Raw genomic sequence first — 21,578 nt, forward strand, 5'->3', positions numbered from 1 at the left:
CACGGGCAGGACAACTGTCTGTTCGATTCATGACATTTGCCAGAAAGCAAGGCATACGAGGTAAAAGACATTGTTGAAAAACAATAAAATAATGCATGCCTGTATACTGTGGATACTGCAACAATTCCTTTCGTAAATCAATTCCCGCGCACACACACTCGGAGACTCATAAACTCAACCTTATCGGGCAACTGCTATTGCCGGTAAGAATGACTTATAGCAATTCTTGCGGGACATTCATTACAAAGACACTGAAGGAAAACGTTAGGTTGAGTTAGACGGATACATTATTTGTCTAAATGTCTATCACTGTCTTATGTGTGCCAGTTTATCACTTTATTCCACAGAAAATTGCCGCCAAAGGTTCCTTGCCAGTACTCGATTTGAACCCGCTTGCACCAATATGGACAAGTTCACGTAATCTCCACCTGACAGCACCTCTATGGTGCTCTCTGTGAAACGGTCATCGCGGACATCACACGAGAGGTACCACAGTCTACAACAGGCGGCACCATTACATTTTGTTATTTTCACTATTTCATTGCTAACAAGGGCTCTGCTCTCGCTACAAATGACGAATTCCTTATTATGGAAGCTTAACCTTTCAATCTAATGCGGTTCAAGTTTTCCTTTAGTGTGCCTTCAAGTGCCTCCGCCTAAACCCAAGGTCAGCAGCTTCAGCGTAAAGCACCACTCACTCAGATTGGGACACAACTCCTCCAGGGATTCCCTCGACGGCAGCAGGTAGTCTCCACCCGTGATAAGCATGTCCACAACGAGGTCACTGGCACCATGCAAAGGCGACACAAGTGGGGGTAAGCGACAAATGGGATACAATCGAAGGGGGGAAGGAAATGCCACAATAAATACCATCGTTGCCGGTGTGGGGTTCTTACACCCGTGCTCTTGGGACAAAGGAACGACAACACAGTAGTGCAAACAATCACAAGGGCATTTATTGCACCTTTCATAGATCAATGCCTGCTAGCCGAGTTGTTATCCACAAAACATGCCGATGGGCGCGCGACAAATCTAGAAGTCCGACTCACCGCGACCGGATAGCGAGCGAATGTGTTCGCCCCATGCTGGATACCAACGCCTGGTCGTTCACGCGTACTGTCACGTGAACCGTGGCGCGTTCGTAGGCAGCCACGCGAGGCAGTCTCGCAGAAGCATGGGTCGGCGCGTGGGACGTCCACGCTGTTCGCCGACCCGCCAGGAAAGAGCCAGCCTGTTCTCCCCTGCGGCCCCAAGTAACCCTGCCGTGAGGCGGTGTTAACAGCGCAACACTCGCGCCATCTCTCGCACTGCGCCCCAACCACATCAACCGCCGCGGGCATCACGCAGGCCACACGGCGAAGCCGGATTACAGGAGACGCGCCATGCGGGAAAAACATATCAGGGGACACGCGAGAGTCGCGCATCCCCACATCGGATATATTGAACTTGGACGGGATTGCAAAGTAGTTCAACATATCGATAATTCAAAACATAATATTTGCCTATCTGAAGTTTATCTAAGAACTCTGCAGATGTTGGACAGTTTTCAGATATTATAGAAAGTGGGAACTTGCCGATTTGTTTGTCCTAGGCCATGTTGAATGCACAAAGGTCTGGTACTTATTTTATGTTTTGTATGCAAAATGTCACAAGTCACTCACACTGTGGAATGGTCTTTGTCAGACTAATCGCAACGCTAACCATAAAAGCCTACGTCACTGGATGACAATGCGGTCCACATGTCGAAATGCATGCTGCATGGTAATTCGAATAACATAGAAAAGAAAGCAGTTTGGAAGCAAACCAGCCTGTACAAATACAGATCGTGCTGCCATCATTGTACCCGTAACGTAAATCGCAGGTGAATGTGTTCCCAAGTTCGTTATAATAGACCGCTTAAATGGCTGATTGACATAAATCAGCAACCAGCGAACCACGCAAGAGCTGTTAGATGCAAAATAGGCTTCTGCTTGCAGCACGTGAGAACACCGGTGTCTAACCTCTTTCAAAGCGCTCTTCAATTTGTGCGAGCACACTCCACAGGCGTATGCCCAAGTGATAAAAGTGAGAATGCCCACTCTATTTAGCTGGCAGCAAAAGTTTTACTCCTGAAATAGGTGCCCATGCAATCATGCTGTAGTTCATTCAAAGTCAGATACGTCAGATACAAGCTTGCTTCCGTTGAGAGGCGACATTTAGTGACGGTTTCTTTGCAACATCTGAAGGTGTAAATGCTGTGGTCCATGGTGGCATTGAGGCACATGCGTGTATTAATGCAATTGACATTCTTAGCCTACTTCGTCCCCTACACGCTGCTAGATTTTGCACTAACCGGTGTGAAATAATCAATATAGACTGAAACCTCAATAATTCCATCTCAGTTTATTTGAACATTGCATTAATTCACAGAACTTGTGCAGTCCCATAATTAGCAATGCACATTGTAGTGGCTAATTTGAAAAGCATGCGTGCATCCATCTGGGTAATTCATAATTTCTGGTCATGGCCTCTGAGAAGGGCATGCTACGATGTGCTTACGGCTCCAGCAATTACTGCTACGTTTTAATGTTTGTTGGTTTTGGCACTTGCCGTACAGTAAACCTTCATTAACTCGAACTCTAATATCTCGAATTATCTATGAAGTCAACATTTTCTCCCATCCGTGGTTTCAACCTACATACTTATCACCTCTTATCTCGAAATCTTTGCAACGGGGCAGCATCGTTTGCCCGGCTTTTTGCTTGGCGGCCAGTCGCTAGCGGAGTGAGACGCCGTACTGGGTGGTGCGCCCCGCTTATTTTGGTTGCTCACTGCTACTTTTTGTAGCCTCACGCGGCAGTGGTGATCTGGGAGTTCTTTATTTCTCTCTCTCTAATTTATGATGCTGTCAGTGACATCAATGTGGTCATTGCATATTAATCATGACCTTGGGCAAGAGTTGCGGAATGGATTCCAAGAAAAGGAAGCGTAGCAGAGGGCGGCAGAAAGTTAGGTGGGCGGACGAGATTAAGAAGTTTGCAGGGACAACATGGCCACAATTAGTACATGACCGGGTAAGTTGGAGAAGTATGGGAGAGGCCTTTGCCCTGCAGTGGGCATAACCAGGCTGATGATGATGATGATGATGATGATGATGATGATGATGATGGGCAAGATGATCAGCACATCTGAGGAGGCACGATCAGCCTATGCTCTGCGCCCAAAAGAAGCCATCATGCGAGCCCGCAGCATTTCAGCAAGATTGTGGCTTGATAAGGAAGCTCTCGCTTCATGCTTGTGCAATGGCGAGGCGTAAATTCCGTGTCACTCGTGGGCTTCTACTAAAGGTGTTCTTCCATAGCTTCAGTTCTGGAAGCTAAATTGTCCGAAATTCATTATGATGGAGAAAGAAGCAGTGTTGGCTTTTTGGATGTCTGAAAACAGTTAGGCTCGGATGACCGGCTTTAAAAATAGAATTAGGATCAATCGTCTTGACTCTGCGCCAAGCATGCTACCTTGGCACAATGCCAGTAATCCCGTTGCCCATAGACGCCAACGTCTGTAGTGCAAATGCATGCAAAAGCAACCGAAATATCACTAGCGGTATTTTGGGAAGGCTCCATGAGGTCTATGCGCGGCCAGAGGGCTTTTATTTTTATGATTTTGCTTTTCTTGAAACTCTGCTTATCTCTAAGTATTTTCCAGTTTTTACTGCTTGAGGGAGTCAATAGAAGCTTACTGTACATGGATTTTGAAATCTGACTCTGATGAGAGAGCTGTCACTAGGTCTGCAACTCAGACACTGCCGACTGAGCAAGCGCTAGTTTCCACAATGTGGGTGCTGATAAGTGGCACATCTGTGCGAAGTGCCTACAATGTGTGGTGGTATGTGTTAATTTGTGTGTTTCTTCCCGCTACGAAGAGGCAACTCAGGACATCATCGTCATCAACAAACGTAGTGCTTAAGCTTTTTCACGTGTAACACGCGTGTTCCCACATTTTCTCTGTTGCTGGTACGTTGCGTGCGTACAATCGAAATGATTCCCGACTGCCTGAAGAATCTAGGCCATGTGGATGCTTCCACCAGTGTAAAAAGACGGCGACGGCAGTGATGGACTGGACCGACTAGGCTTTGCTAACTTCTTGAATTTAGAAGCAGACGAGCAGACACTGTTCACCAACGTGGCAGACGAAGTCATCGGTGCAGCAGGCACTGGCAGGGATTTCCAAGCCAACTTCCGCACCCACTTTAGTGATGATTAAGTCCCTGAACGTCATCTGCAGCTTTGTCGAGTCTTGCGGTGTCGACTGCAAGAAGCTGTGAATGATTAGCGGGCTAGAGATGATGATGATGTGTGCTGTTCAATGGCGCAAGGGTCAGGTCTGGCCAAAGAGCACCAAGCAAATCATTATGAGCTTTCCATGAAACAATGAAGTGCAAAGCATAGGTGAAACACGGCTGTATATGGGTCTAAAAAAATAAGAGTCGCTGTACAGTGCGTAACATATAAACATATTCAAATTATGAAAATGACCTGTGAAGTGTCCAGCGGACATAAAACGTGCACTTTGAAAGGATAGTATACTAAAACGTGTACCTTGGATGCGAGGAGGCACGTGCCATCTAAATGCTACTATTGCAGCAATAGCCTCTGTTGAGAGGCCATGCTATGGATTCATTGGGCTTACAACTTGCAGTGAATCAGCGTCACGAAAATAGTTTGCAAGTGATTTAAAGCTGAAAAATGAGCCCACATGAAGTAACATTGCTGGAGGAAGAGGAATATTCCGTCGGTAAGCTAGACGAAAGTGCTTTTTTCTTTCAGCTTCTGATTCACGGCATTTATGACCCTCGGTTTAGTGAACTATTGTATCAAGCAATCCCGCATCGACAATTAGTGGCATAAGTAGCATCAACAATTAGTAACAACAATACAAGTAGTTCTGCCACGTGCATAATAAACGTAACATGCTTGTGTAGCGAAAATTTTCCTGTCTTTTCCTGGGCTTTTTCTTTTCTTTTTGAGGGGGATAATTAAAAATTACACTTAAAAGGAAGCTTTAGCTCGGGAAATCCTAATCACTGCACTCATTTTGACGAGGTTAGCTGCATTTAAATGAAAAAGTTAAAATTTTATAACAGTTGGAAGCAGATTAAAAACTTAAGCTGTCAATTTCTTCAGAAAAGTTGTTGAATATTGCAAAACTATAGAAAGCTAACTTATCAGTTTTACAACTCTAACTTGGCAATAAAAAACTATATTGCAATTCTCTAAACTGCACAACATATATCTACATACATCTACAGACTTCTAAAACAGACAAAATTGATGTACTATACACCACCCTGAAATATACCACTAATTTGTGAACTGGACTTCTGCAATATCCTCATAAACATTGTAAAAGTTTACTGTAAACTGTTAATTCACATATATAGAATTTGTCCGGTTTATATGCAATAACAGATGCAGTTTAAAGAACTGTAATATCTGTTTCTGGCGTAGAGTCACGGGTTTGTAAACTCTTTGCTTCAATTTCTTGTTAAACTAACTTTTTGCAAAACATTTTGGACCCTAAATCAAAATATTTAATTTAGATTTCTCTCTCAAATGCAACAAATTTTCTTTCAATGGGCCCATCGATCGTCTCAAAAGCACTTCTGTGCTGTACGTGTGTATTTGAATAAGGAAATCGGCGCAGACCCCGAGCAAAAGCTTCCCTTCAAGTGCACAATGCAGCCACACCCACCTGTCCTCCTCGACAAACGCAGCAATCTGGTCGAGGCATGCCTGCCTCTTCTTCTGCAGCTCGTCCATTTCGCGTCTCGGGCACTTGCGCCTCCGCTGCACAGTACACGGCACACAAGCCAGCAGTGTTGGCATCTGCAGCAGCGTCGTGCTGGCTGTCGAGTTGCACGACAGGGAAGATTGCAAGCCTGGTTTGTTCCAGCCACAACCGGCATGTGCAAAAAGCAAGTCTGTCAGTGCATGTAGATTTCTGTACGTGTTAAGGAATGCCAGAAAGTGTGGTATTATGCTATGCCTAAATACTCCTGAAAATCTGAGCCCAGAGTCCCTAGGACATGTCTTATGGGTGTTAAGCTAATTTAAAAGCTTTGTCTCCAGGACACCCACATGCTAATTAATGTATAGGTAGGCCACACAAGAATTTCTGTATGTCCTGTTCTTTCACACAGCTCTAGAAATGAGCCAACGCAAACCTGGCAAACTTTTAATTTTGCTACATAGCTAGGAGCCTTGGAGTGCTTATGCAGAATTTTACGTAAACTTTTGTTGTCGCTGGCAAGGCTGTCAAGAACTTTATGATATTGCTGTACTGATTGCAATACCTTGAACTTTCCAAAATTCCTGCGCTTTTTATGTATATTCCTCCACACTTGCAAGTACATTGGCTATATGCCAGATTTCTTTAGACACCACGACTGGTGTCTCTGACAGAAGCAAAACAAAAGAAACCACATCAATGATAGGCCGGTGGTGCCATCTGTTGCTGAGAATGATACCGCCGTGCTTATGCGCGACGGCACAACACCGGTGTTGGGCAGGTAGAAAAAACTTGGTGCTGTGATGGACAGTTCACAGTGGTAATACTTCAATGCAAACATGGTGGCAGAGCTTCAAGCAATGACAATTAGAGCGAAGTAACAAGAAAACACAACCAGCAGCATTTTAATGCCAATAATTCCATTCTTACAAGGCTAATTCAAAAACTTTTAAAAAACATTCAAAGGTGATGCCCTTTGATGTTAAGTATATTTCAGGTCTTTCACCTAAGGCGTTGCAGGGCCCCTTTTAATGAACAGGCCTTGAAATGCATCTTGAAATGCATCTTGAAATGCTGACCATTGAAAAAGAACGTCACTTTGCTGTCCTATTGCTTTCAATTTTAATCTTTGACAAGCAATATTAAAAAACTTGCCGTCATGCATTAATCCTTTGAGGGTCATTATTTAAAAAAAATTTTGGCACTGAAAGCTTTCTTTCAATATATGGACGATTGCTTCTGCGTCTTGACAGCCTGAACACCCAAAAATACAGTTCTATCTGAAACTTCAGACAATTTGCTGCCTTTCCTGGACGCACTGGTTTGCCAGGACACTCTCACCTTCTCAGTTTACAGGAAGCCTACACAAACGGTTTCTTACTTTAAGTTCATTTCTTGCCATCCGGTCGGCCATAAGACGTTTACAGCGTTGTTCTTGATAACGCATGTCATATGCCTTTGTTCAGATGGCAATGCAGTAACAAATTCATTGACAATGCATTGTGAACTAACTGGTAACAGCAGCCGCAGTCATGTTATAAAACTGAGACCCTATTAGGGCCAAGAACAGAGAACAAAACACGTCGGCCTTGCACAGCCATCCCTTAAGTCAAAGGAATCTGAGGCACTATCGCTTGTATTTTCTAAATATGACATGTGCATTGCTCACGTCCCAACTAGCAAGCTCTGAAATTAGCTCAATGTGAAAGATATGTTGCTGATTGAAACATCGGCAGGAATCATTTACGAGATTCCACGCGCTGATTGCCATCAAGTTTATAGTAGTGCTGAAACAGGAAATTCTCAAGCCGACTCAAGGACCACAAACGTGGCATTAAATATAACAGTCACACAATGAATGCCATGGCTATACGTGCTGTAAGGATTGGAATCAAGCATGAATTAGATGGTAGCTGGCCCATGCTGTCATCCAACTCATCCACGCTGAGGACATTGTTGAAGTGAGAGACTTATTCTCATTGAGAACGAGGAATATGGGTTTATTTACAGTGTCTACATAAGGACGTTGCAGTTCATCAGTCTAGCATGACTGCGAGAGAAAGGACGCTCAGGAGCTGCGCAACAGCTCCTTAAATACACTCTGTGCTCCCTAGATCCCTAGGTGAGGGGAAACATTCGACCGGAGTCATCGTAGCCGAGCCGCCTATGAGCGGGAAGGCTTACACACACACACTTTCGCATAGGTTTCACTGCCCCCCCGCGCCGAGGTGAGTGGGTTCTCACAGACAGGTACTTGACCCGAGCAGGCGCCTCCTAATCCCCGAGCTGACTTCGCACAGTGGCAGCTGTCGCTGTCCGTTGTCTGGCATCTTCAAAGCTGCATGAGACGGCACCGCAAGGCATCTCGTTCCAGGAATTCCCTTGCTCAGACCGAACTGTGAAGGCACTGGCGATTCCACTAACAATACTTCGTCCACCAACCACGTTTAGTCATAGCGGCACCGAGGGGGTGTTCATGCTGCACACCGTCGTCCCTACAAAACGAGTCGCCGCGGCAGGTGGGGAAGGCTTCCATGGTCGCTTCAGGGAAGCTCGCCACCCTTGCAGCTGCGGCTGGCTGAGAAAATTTTGTAGGTCGGTTCCCTTGCAGGCCGTTCGTAACAGTGTCTAGAAACATAGCCATGAGTTTGACTGAAAAAATGTCACTATTGCAGCAAAGGAAAATAATGAATCAACTCGGCAGCTACTGGAATTGCTGATTATTCAGTCAACGCCAACTAGAATTAACTGGACGGTCGGAAATGTGCTATTAATTTACATACAATCATTATGTCATGTGTTGCGTACATAACAACGTTGGCTTGCCCTACTCCACGATCAAGGAATGCGAATGCAGTTCCAAAATGTCAAATCCTTCTTCAGACTTGGTCAGTGACCGATTCACTTCAAATGTCTGACCAGACACACTTTCATCGAATCCCTAATTAGGTACGTGCTGGCAGTGCCACCACATCTACCTGACATCGAGTTCCGCAGCAAGAGTACCCGCAGCCCAACAGCTTGCCTTGATTGACACCAACAGCCAGCTGTCGAGTGCCTGCCGCACTTGGGCCGGGCTGCAGCACGCGGGCTCGCCATCGTCATCGTTGCTGCTTGTCTGGTGGAGTGCAGCCGCGGCCACCTCGGTGGCCACCAGGGTGTCCCTCTGTGGTTCCCAGTGGTGAAGCCGCAGCCACTCCAGCAGCAGGGCCGCCGCCGAGCGTAGAACACCAAGGGACGCAGCACCACACACGGAACCATGCGCCGATGCATGCCGCAGCTCCAGTATCCAGTCCGGGATGCCCAGCTGCAAGGATTGGTTGAATTATTTCATTCAGGGTTTTGCAATCTCTAAGGCAACACTGCAGCTATGAGATACATTGTAGTGGGAGTATGTCATACCGTGAACAAAACAACCTGAAAGTTTTAAATTTAAAGATGTGCAATGACATGACGAAAAAATTAAAGAATTCCCAGCATCTCTTATGTTACCCCTAAGACGACTTGAATGCAAAAGCCCAAGTGCCGATGCCTCAAAGACGGACACGTGACGTACACACCTCCCTTAATTTGATCAGACTACTTCGGGTAGTCATCCCTCTTATGTCACTAACTAATCCTTTTAATTTGCTTACTAATCCTCTTAATTTGCTTATTTATTCTTTTAATTTGCTTAGTATACTTCGCTTAATCTCTCTTAATTCCTAAGGTCGAGAGTTCGACTCCCACCCAAGGTTGTGTGTTCGAGTGCCTTAATTAACTATCTTGATTACCTGTGGCTTAACTAACTTTGCCTTCACTACCACCGAAGGTATAAGGTTCGACTGCCACCAAAGCCCAAGGGTCTGATTCTGACCTAAGGTCGTGGGTTTGACTCCCACTGAAGGTTGCGAGTTCAAGTGACTTAACCCTATCTTAATTAACTGTGCCTGAATTAACTTTACCTTTATTAACACCAAAGGTCAGAGGTCAACTCCCACCATAGGTCGTGGGTTTGTAGCCTTTTTTGTACCTTTCATGCCATCGACGTGTTTTCGCTCAAGGTCAACGGACTAATGAGACATATAAAGGTTTCGCCTTAATAAAGCACGAATTTGAGTAACTGCCCTAGCAACTGTTGCCGCATGCCGTAGCACGTCATGCAACTGAATCAGTTGTACCTGCTAAACTACTGCCCTGTTTGCAATAATATTTGGGAATCAAATGTGAAGGTACATGACATTTGACAACCCATAGAATACCTTTTGCAGTTATCTGCTTAAGCTATGCTTCATGGCTAGGAATGTACCAAATGTCAAAAATGACTGAAGAACATAGGACGACCGCTCTGTCGTCTCTGTCCCTTCACGCTTTCACAACTATGAGCAGAGATCAATTTTCCCAGTTTGCCACTTTGCTTGTACAGGATATGGTACGATGCACTGTCTTGCTGTGAGGTCTTGTGCTGGATTGGAGGATTTTAACACACTGCACATGAATTAGGAAGCTGAATGTGAGGCGAGCATGGGCAAGCTTGCATCCCTTTTTTGCTTTTGCGTGTGTTCTACAAGTAAGCAACAAAAATGAAAATAACTTGTGTGACACTTGCAACATGCCGGCATGAACACTGCAACCACAAATTCTTCCACTTTGGTTCAACAGCATTTATAGCATGGATCTGTTTTGTTTGAATTAAAACATGGCTTGCAATGCAACAAACACCGCAGAAGTCATCAGCAAGTAAGATGAATGACGCTTTAACTGCTACGAGCATGCTAGTATCAAACTTGCTGGTCATGTTGCATGGGCTATTAGTTCCCAGCAGGGTTGCAGAAAAGTAGTGGTCATGCCACCTTATGGAAATTCATAGCCATTACTCCAGATCCTAGGGAAGCACACACGATGCTACTTGTTACTAACAGAAACATTATACTTTTTTAACTTTCTTCAGCAGTGAAGTCTTCAGTTTGCATTATGCCAGCGATTGGAAATAATTTTTCCAGGTGCAACAGACAAAGAAACTTGAATCTGCTTACCTCTCACCTTGTGCCACATTTTATTTTTCCTAAGCCACTTGTTCATTAATTTCAGAGGATATGCATTTCCCTTGATTGCACATAACATTTATTCTTAATTATTCATTCTTAACTATTCTTTATTTATTTATTTTTCATAATTATTTATTAATTGTGTGGATAAGGTTTGGATTTTTCTACGGACAAGTGTGCCTACCAATGTAATTAGAAATGTTTTTTTCGGTACCAGCAGTGGTTATAAATTGTGTTCATTGTTTTGTCAATATTGAGACATCATGACAAACATCTTGGGTGTAGTGAGCACTCGCCAAGTTCTCAAGCCTTTTTCTTTAAAAGGGCCCCTGAAACAGTTCCAACCAATTTTGTAGACATGTAGGGGTACAGTTAAAGTTAATCATTCACACCGCAATTTGTGTGAAGCATCTCATATTAAGAGAGCTACGGACAATTACAAGTTACCCTCTTCCATAGCCATGCATTTTCTCCCCAATTCGTTCACCGAGTGATCGAGGCTAAGCTCCGCCTTCACTGGCTTTGCGTCATGATGGCACGTCGTGTGATCTACTTCCGGTTGTTAGGAGCGAGCGCGTGAAGACCCTCCAACCTCTCCGCTAGCTGCTTGGCCGACGAGCCCAAGCGAGAGCTATCAAAGCAGCATGTGTTGCGAGCATTCTGTCGCAGCACCAAACGTGTCTGATATTCCGGTAACCACAGGCAAGCCGAGTATTTCGCCGAATGGGTGGCCGTATAAACTCAAGCTGATGAAACTTTAGCGTAGACATATGTGAGCAGCCTGATTGGTCTGCCCGGTCCAGCCACCTGTTGGCGCAGAGCTTAACCAGCCAAACAAAGAGCTAATATTGCTCTAGCCAAGTGTAAAACATCTTAACCATTTACAAAAACAATGTGTTAACGATCTCACTCCTGTAAAAAATTTACACCAGCAGCAAAGAAGAATACACTTCGTTACTGCTACTGCGTTTGGTTGAGCTCTGCGCCACCAGGTGGCTGCACCGTGCAGACCATTCACGTTTACACTTTTGCTCATCTCGAGAAACGGCACGATCAAGCAGCCAGCTCCAGTCCGCTTGCGCCTGAATACTGGACTCTCAAAACACTATTGTGGTAGTGATACTCCGCTGTAAAGTGATCTGCAAATCCTGGCGCTGATCGAATAGCAACTGTTCGATCAGCGCTGCATTTACTCCACTTGTCTGCTGCCTTGCAGAGGGACACAGTGTCGCAGTTGGACATATTGCCAGTTGCTGCGTTTGCAGCCCACTATGCAACAAAGGCAAATCACGGTGCTCGCGAAAAGACTGAGACTGACACTGACTGCAGAGATCTCGTCAACATGGAGCATGTTGTAACACAAGCAGACGACACTTGCTGTGTGCTGGAAGTGCTTAAGCGTAGTGAGAAATTGTTCTTGTGCATTATCTTTCTGTTACTTTCATTTTATAGAAACAAATTAAATAACATTCCAACTATTACAAACAACCTTTGTTCATCATAAAGTTGGAAAAATTAGGGATGACGCACCCTGGGCAGCGAATTGGATAGCTCGCCCTACTACCATCATAAGGGCAATTTACGTCATATGGTTAGGGGCGGTTGAAAATTCAGCCAGGCGATGTGCTGCAATCGCCAGCGATGTACATCTTTAAAACCTTATAATAAATTACAGGCTTTATGCAGAGCACTTAGATGTGTCAATGATCAGAAGGATCTAGCCTAATGACTCAGTACGCCTGTACAAAATCTTCAAAATCGTTTCAGGGTCCCTTTAACCACAAAACTAATCATGGACTCGGCTACTCTTATATTAACAGTCCCTTGTTTTTCCTGCACAGAGTGTCTGGGATAATAGTTCATCGACAAAGCACACGATTGTGCTCTTGGCTTAGGGGCAGTTGGATTCACAACAGTGAAATTGGTTTCCCATTGCTGCCTTTTCACATGGTCGTGTAAATCGAATTGCCTGTTTGCGAACACCACACATGTTGCTCTTACAATTCTGCTGTCAGGTCTTTGTCAAATCATCATAAAATGAGGCTGGCTTTATAAACTAGAGTGAGCTAGCTGCTGCACATCGAAGTCTAAACAGCGTGAAGGATAGGACAAGCAAGAACACAAATGACGAAGTGCTGTGTTTCAACTAACATTTATTTCATGCTGCATACAGAATATAAATACACATAAAGGAAAGGGAATCGCGACATCATTGCAAAGAAATACATATCAGGTGCCGCAGCCAAGCCACACACGTGGACAACAATATAAAAGTTCCACCTCTTTATGAAACAGACTAATTGATGGTGTGATTACGCATACCGTACCATTTTTAGCTAACTTGTAGGCTTCATGGCTTTCATGAGTCTTTTCATTCGCCTACTTTCTCAGAGTGGCGGCATCATGTGCAGCATGCAATAAATGTTAGTTGAAAGTCAGTGCTTGATCGTTTATGCTCTTACTTGAGCCATCCTTTGTGCTGTTTAGACAACCTTCACAAGTACAGCAGCGAAAAGATTTTTTTTACTCCAAGAATTTGGACTTGATGGATATTCTGGACTTCATAAAAGCACCGTCTGGGTTCCTATAGAGCTAATGCATTTTTGCGAACGATTTTTCGGACAAATTTACCGTACTTACTCGCGTAATGATTACACCCCGAATTCTGTCGTCAAAATTAGATTTTGTCCTTTTCTGTGTTATGATTGCACCCTGAACTTGTCGCAGCGATTTGTCGTGTGCCAAGTCTAGCTAATGATAATCGTGCTTAACATCTGTCGAATGCTACACGAACGACTCTTGAAGACATACCAAGCGGTCTGCACACGCCCAATATTCTTAAGCAGATGCGCCATTTCGTTCCTTTCATCACGTTCCGCACTTCCATGAAAAAAAAAAAAAAAAAAGCTACAACCAAACTTGCCTTGGCTTTACTACTTGTAGGCTTCATAATGGTTTTGGCCAACAAAAACAAAAAAGGCTCCTTTCGATTCTTGTCTGCACTCATGAGCACGAACAAATCGCGAGCGGCAACTACACTGGCCACGTTTACACTAATACGTTAGAAGTGTACCCTATTCATACGCCGACGCTTTTAACACAGCTAAGATATTCGCCCACTTTTAGCGGAAATGTGACATATTAGGATAGTAGTGAAGACATGTGCAGCAGTTGCCACAGCATGCCCTCCATGTGTTTCTATGTTACTGGCAGCTAAGGACGCCCACCTCTGTTTCTGTCCCCTCAAAGTGGACATGGCTACGTTATTGTCACAAACTTGCTGACATTAATAATATTGCCGCACACGTGTGGTATTTGGTTGTTTGAACGAGGCGCGCAGGCGACATCATTTGAGAAATGAGGAGGAAGAACGAACTGGGCGTGCGCTGTGAATCTAACTGGTCAGCGCTGCAACCACTGCTGTAAATATAACCTGTAAATAGTTGCTCGTCTTACTGGCTCATCCTTCGCGTAACATTGTGGTGGAGGTGCGGGGTACGTTCCCCCGCACTGAATTTAACGGAAGAAACTGTTTCAATGCACGTAATGTACTCACGAGAAGAAAAATAATTGCGTTCGGCGCGTTCGGCTTGCTCCGCCTGCCGCCATCTTTGTTTTGGTGTCCCGCACTGACAGCGGCTGCTGCCTGCTTGTCATCCCGCAGCAAATGCGGGATGAAAAAAGAAAGTGTTTCTTTTCGTGGGATATTTAACCCACGTAATAATCGCACCCTTGAATTTGCATCAATTTTTTGACAAAAAAGTGCGATTATTATGAGAGTACCTAAATAGGGTATGCCCCAATGTTTAATTTCCCGGACTAAATCGTTCATTCTGAGCCCCGCTACCCAACCTTGGAGGCCGCCATGTTGGATTTTGCACTTGTTTCACCAGGCTTGGCTTCCAGTGACTCGCTTTATAGCCTCCAAAATTGGGAGGCGCATGCTGTCTGTAGAGAGCACGTGCCATCCTCCTGTCTCGGAGGCAATGCCCTCTCTTTTTTGGCTGACAAAACTCTCCAAGGGATGTCAATTCTTTTGTTTCTTTCCTTTTTCGGTCAGCACTATCATAATAATCACTCAATGAGGGACTTATTTTTTTTTCTTTGTAAAGTTTTGGTCACTATTCTGCCTGTGGCCTGTGGTGAGCAGGTGCATCTCAGAGACGTCACATTTTTGTGTGTGTTTGCGTGGCTTTGCATTTGTGTGATCAGCGCCACCTCCTGCCCTGTGCCTTCGCAAGAGTGAAGTAATGCGAAGAAATGTGGCTCGTTTCTTCCATCTCCATGGCGAACCTCATTGGCGGAGATCACCAACGCAGCGACGCTCTTGTCGACTGCATACGGAGATGACGTCACTCTCGCGAAATCCAAGCAAGTCTGATCGCCACCAAGTGTAGTTACTATGAGGCAGGGCATTATTAGAGATCTTTTTTAGGTCACTCAAAGCCTAATAAATTTTAATGTTTTGGCTGAATGAGAATTTCGAACTGCTCGATTTTTTGGTCCCCGCGAGGTCTGGAAAGTTGGTCGGCGATTGCCGTGCGTTTCACACCTTGCTGGAATACAAGGAATGGAGTGTGAGCAAGCAATTATTCACGGAATGGGAATTGGCTCAAACTTCCAATTACATGGAATTGAAAGGAAAGCAATTGTGCCACTTTCACATTCCATAGAATGGAAATGGAATGCACAGCCCTATTCTGCCATCCTAGTTGCCAGCTGGATCCCACAGGGGGATTTCACTTTCGGTGGAGCAGAACACTCGTCGCTTTCATGAGGCATCACGGATGGCATGTCACGCAAAAGGTTATCCCTGAAAGTCGTCAACCAAGACTACAGCACCTGATAGGTGAAACAATGGGGGAATGCGCACCTGCCTAACCGAAGATGTGCATGTTGCTACACCCACTGCTACTGCAGTGCTAGAGAATTCATGAGGCCCTCACCACTTCATAGAATCCACATGTTCCCAAGCACTTATCAATTGCCCAAGATGACAAAAACTGCACCCTTCATGCAGAATAGAAAGGAGGTTAACAGATTTCATCACTAAATAAATGCATTATGATACAGTAAACAAATGCCTATTGTTCTCCCAATTAATTTGATATTTCAACATTTGAATAATTCAACTTTGTATTTCATGCTCATCAAACCTGACTTGATGATATCCTAGTGCGCCGATATCAATGTGTGCAGCAGGCTTGCCCCTACATAGCAGAGCCTCGTTGATAGGATCCTGTTTCGTACGTTTTCCCGCCGCCGTTTGCAATCGAGAACACAAAGAAATGACCCGATATTCCCGAGCTTCATTTTTACCGGATGATACGCTCGCAGAAAACACGATCCTTTGGCACCAATGATCACTACATTGCCAAATTGTGATTGTATGATCCGTTTTTGGCTGCTACATGCCACGTAGACAAGAAAAGGTGCGAGGCACATGCGATGTACAGCTTCCTCGCACTACTCGCTAGCCTGTATCACATTAAAATGCCGGCACACACGCATTCCTTTTCTGGTAGCAGCAAATCTTGCAGGTCATTGCATGTCGCCATATACAACTATTGCCACCAAACTTATTGCGATAAGCATCTTCATCTATCTCTATCACAGTGCCCGCGTATGTGCCATAGTGCAGTTGCATGTGTACTGCATGCTTTTAAAAGGCAATAACCCAAATGTGCTGCCAATATAAAAGGAGCCATTCCCGCAGCATAAATATATACAGTTGAACGCCTTTATAGTGAAGTGCTTGGGGCCTCCGAAATCATTAGTTATACGAGTCACTTGGTTAGAAAGGTTGCATACTGCACAGCTCAGAATAAAATCAGGACAGAATTATTCCTTCCTTATACAAGTAATTTCATTGTAGAGGTGCTCGATGGTAACGAAAATAAAAGATCTTGAATCATATACAGTAGAGCCTCGTTCATAGGTTAAAAAGAAAGCAAAAACTCGAGAAAAGATATACTAACCATGACAACGTACTATCGAAAGTATCTAAAAATATTTCGCAGACTCAACAATTGTCAACATCTAAAGTGTCACGCGGATTGTTGTGGCACGAGATGCCAATGTGCACCGAACTGGTGGTGCTCCGGCGGCCCGAGACACGCTTTGTTGTTTTTCTATTGCGTGGTGTTTTAGGGGGGCAGCTGGGGATCACAGGTGAAATTCTTTGTAGTAGAGCAATGAAATTTGGCATGCTTATTGGAAAGTGCACTGAATGACTAATTACAAAGTTTCATCAAGATACTTCCTGTAGTTTTGACATTAATTTTTATTTGCATTGTTGTTGTACCAAACTTGCAGAAAGCCTGGCATGACAAAAAAACATGGTAGAAGCCCACAGTTGCTCTTATATTTTAGCCATAGGAATAAACTTGCACTCCATCATTGACACCACACGAAGTGTAACACGAACGCTGCACGATTGCTTCTTGGCTGCTTCCAAGGACACAAAATGAGGTTCCAGGTGCACCTGAACAGTGTGCTTCCGCTTAGGCAATAGTTTGCCATCGTCCTGAATAGCTGGCGCCACGTCGTCACTCGCCGTCGCAAAAACTGAACTTTGCCATTGCAAAAACGGAACTGCACTGTGATGTCACGGCTAGCTGATGGCGCCGGGTCTTCAGATTCCCTGCCAGGCATCGATTCTGAGCGCAGGTGCCCCTGAATGATGCAACTGCAGTTAGGCTAACGTTCACCACAGTCCTGAAGAGCTGGCACCGCATCGTCACCTGCCACCTTGGAAACGGAACTGCTCCCGCATCAGAGCTGCACCACTACGTCGCGAGTAGTTGACGGCGCCAGGTCTTCAGATTCACAGCTGGGCATTGATTCCATGCGCAGATTGGCTTTTGACAACACATCGGTGTGACTGGATAGTGACACGGTTCTCAGTTTGTCAATTCAGTTGCTGCTCACTGCCTCTTTTTCGGAAGAGGAGGCTTGCATTTACGCTTCCTGTACGCTTATTTCGTCCTGTACTTCTGGCTCGGGTGCTGCTCCACCGCTGGCACACACACAAAGCCTCACGCAACAGAAGAGTTGACGAAAATGCAGAACGTAAAGCAGCAATGGATTCACAATCTACCGAGTTTTCTCCAAGTGCGTGCGAAGCAGATGACCAGGGAAACTACCACGCATAGGGCGCACAGAGTACCATGTGGCTGAAGCAACCAATTGGCTGTGGCTTCGTGGAGGCCGTCATATTTTTCACGATTGTGCGCTTATTTTTGATCATACACATGTGGTTCCATAGAGAGAAGCACTGCGGTGAAACAAGCTTTCCAGTGGTACCAAACTTTCCGTGAGCAGCAGTGAAGGTGTGGAGGTATCTCACTTGGAAATCTGCTATTTTAGCGTAGATTTCGGCTAGCTTAGTGCTACCTGCGGTCAGAAAAACATCTTTTAGGGACACTTTGAGACCGTTTTTGGTGGAAATTTTTCTAGATGTGATAGAAAAGTCATGCAGAATCCGAATTTCCGATTTTTCAGGAGAATATTGCGATTTGGTCCCCGCGTCCCCCTTTAAGAGGGCAGCTGGAAACCGAAATGAAATCAAGCTGGTGGACCACACCAGATGCCACCCCAGCAGCGTGTTTGGATTATCACCCACTAAAGCGTGCAGTAGGCTCCTAATGGCACTACGCACTATGCACTGTACAGCAGATTGGCGACGATGCTTACCGCAATAGGTGTGGAGGACATAGCTGTGAATGCGGCGTGCGACGGCCGGAGATTTGCTAGTACCGATTAAGAAACTGTGCATGCTGTCGGTTTCATGTGAAATGGGCAGCTATATGTCACAAAGTACATGCCCGTGCCCTTCTCGAGATGGCCGCCATTGCCGCAGGCGCAACGCCGCTTGCACGGCGATGGGGAAGAGGGCTTCCCATTGTTCCCGAGCCCGCCGGACCGGTTCGTCACGTGGGTCGCCGGAGTGTGACGAGGGACGAAGCAGCTCAGCGAGCGGGCAGAGTGGTTTGGAAGATGGAACAGCGTGGTCGTGCACCGGGAGACAGCTGAAGATGTGGCCGGCAGGCTGAAACCTCCAGGCCGAAGTCTTCGCCAGTAGATCAACAGATGGTGCAAGTCCGTCAAGATCTTCGGTAGCAAGGTACCAGCAGCCCGACGCTCTTCAGATCGGGATCTCGGCGAGCACGCCACAGATAAGCCTCGTGTTCCAGACCACTCTCAGAACTTTCCGCCGGACTGTATTTTTTTAATCACGTTTAATCTTTCATTTAATTATTCATCGCGAGTCGATTATTGTTTGTCGTGTTAGGGTAGTGTCTGCCGCGTTTATTGTCTCGTGTATTTTGCATTTGTGTCACATATTTTTTTTGCAATTTCATGAGTGTTAGGAGTTCCCACGTGGTGGGCTTAGTGTCACGCGAGTGGCGTCAGGGCGTGTGTTGTGTGACCCGCACGCCTTTCGCGAGCTAGCACCCACTGCTTGTAGTTTGTATGTTCTTTTTTTTTTTTCATTATATCTCGGACATGACTTTACTTTATTAAATTGAGTGTGTGTTTGTATGTCGCCCTCCGTCTCATGCCTCTGGGTCACGGTTGATCAGGCGTGTACCTTATCGCCGGTCAACAGTCAAACCCTCAATAAACGCACGCGGGGTGGGATCATTGTCGCCCCATCACTTCTGGTTCGGAGAATGCAAATAGCTTACCACCAATCCTTGACACTATATACTGTTCTCGATCGCTCGTGCCTTTTTTTGTTCACATGGGGTCTGATGGGCGCAAAACGTATATGATCGCAGTCTGCAGCAGGGAAGGAGAGCGCATTTCGGTTATTGCCTATTAAAAGCATGCGCTACGCTTCTATGGCACCACCTGCTGTGAAACAAATAGGCAAAGATGCTTATCGCAGTAGGATGGGCGGTCACAATTGTGAATGACACGTGCGACGCCGCCGAAGAAGGTTTGCTGGAACCGAAGTGAGAAACTGAGTGTGCACTGGCATTTTCCCATGAAATGGGCAGATGAATATCGCGGTGAAACTACCATGGCAGGCAGCTATATACTGTTCTCAACTGCATGCGCTGCATGCATATTTTTTTTTTTTTTTTTTTTTTTTGCTTACATGGGATTTAGCGGCCCTAAAGCTTATCATACGATCGCAGTTTGGCAACACACTGAACATTGGTGCTTAAAAATGTGTGTTCTTGGAACATATGAACCGGTAAAAAATGAGCGTGACTCTATTGGGTCACTTTTTGTGTGCTCAATTAAGAACGTTGGCGCAGGGAAAACATATCTAACAGGAACATATCAACGAGGTTCTGCTGTATCTAAAAGCGCAGCTCCAAACACAATGTGATGTGCAGGTACTTTTGGGTGACAAATTAAGAAAGAAGAAATTACTACATCTTGCAAGAACTTTGGCAAGTTCCTTCCTACATCCTTCAATTTCAAATCACAACGCAGAAATGCTAGTCCAGACACAGTCCAGATACAATAGAAGCTCGCTGATTCACAACTCGTTAATTTGAAATTTCAGATAATTTGAAGTAGCTGCCGTGGTCCGTACTACAATGAATTGAAAGCAATATGCAACGCATCCTGCTAATTCAGGCTCAAATCTGCACTGCCAAAGATAATTCGAACTCTGTACCATCGTAGATGGGGTGAGTGCTTGTGTGTGGGAGTATGTTGGCATCGCCGCGCAGACCACGCAGCTTTGCACCTTCCACCTGCGGCCCTTTGTTTAGGCCCAACTGGAGAGAGATGCGTTCGCGCTAGGGCAGGCATGGCCAACGCCTCTGCTGCAGGTCGGTTTTCTTCCTCTCTCAAGATTTTCAAGATAAAAATGCGGATGTGGTGCTGGGTGTTTTTTCTTTTTATTTCTTTTTTCGTTTTACATCTTGGAGGCTATGCTTTTTCTCTACTAGGTGTCCTGCCAAGAAGCGGCACCAGCTAATGTCTAAAAAATGGCGGCCGTGATGTTTATCGGCGCTCGCAGTTACAAAAAGCATGACCTTTGAGATTCGTTTCAAAGGGAAGCGTTGCTTCAATACGTGTCTGGAGCCGGTGCAGCTTTGAAAGTACAATAGAGACCAACGTTACAGCAGGCTGTGGTGTGTTTCACGAGTGCATTTTAGAGTGCAGCTCTTGTTTCTGCGGTGAGCGTCAGCAGTGCAAAGGCGCGTTTACAGTCCAATGTTTTCGGAGCGGGTCGCTTGCAGCCAGTCCCACTACGCCACTTGCGCTGTGCCAGCCAAAATGCCGTCCCCTCTAGACACATGCACTGTATATGTGAGCGCCACTCTCTCTGAAGCATGCACAGAACGATCCCCAACCCGCGTGCCACTTTGAACGGCTGTCTGCAACCGTCAACGAAGCGGCGTGGGCACCTTTTTTTTCTCCGTGCCATGCATTGCGGGTCGGTGCAACGAACGTGTGAATGGAGCAAGAGCCATCTCAATGTCGGGCACGTCGGACCGCGTTGGCTGCGTCTGGTTATATTGGCTGCACCAATGCTTCGAACTATAGACATTGTTGGTCTCCCCAACGTGATGTAGCTTTTGCGCGTTCAAGTTGCGTCGTACTATATACGCGCCTTAACTGAGCAAACTTTTTTTTCTGACTTTCATTATTTCGAATTTCGTATTTACTGCATAACGAAGTAAATCTCATATGTTTGTCGCCGATATCGGCATGTAACGAATATATGCTTATAATGAATATTGAATATGATGAAAATATTTTCATCTCATATGTGACTTTCTAATAATGAAGTTCAACTGTACAAGAGTAAAATGT

The 21,578-nt window shown here is 45.3% G+C and overlaps 1 protein-coding gene across 1 annotated transcript in view; it reads right to left on the reverse strand.

The window, feature by feature from the left end:
• Nucleotides 1–21,578, reverse strand: part of LOC142584768 (uncharacterized) — a 90,391-nt gene that overhangs the window by 56,211 nt on the left and 12,602 nt on the right. The window contains exons 5-7 of the mRNA XM_075695004.1: nt 8,792–9,073; nt 5,731–5,825; nt 699–784 (exon numbers count right to left, since the gene is read on the reverse strand). Coding sequence (XP_075551119.1) covers nt 699–784; nt 5,731–5,825; nt 8,792–9,073 — 463 coding nt within the window. The remainder of the gene's footprint in view (nt 1–698; nt 785–5,730; nt 5,826–8,791; nt 9,074–21,578) is intronic.

This window comes from Dermacentor variabilis, chromosome 6 (assembly GCF_050947875.1).
Source record: "Dermacentor variabilis isolate Ectoservices chromosome 6, ASM5094787v1, whole genome shotgun sequence".
NCBI classification, from domain to species: Eukaryota; Metazoa; Arthropoda; class Arachnida; order Ixodida; family Ixodidae; genus Dermacentor; species Dermacentor variabilis.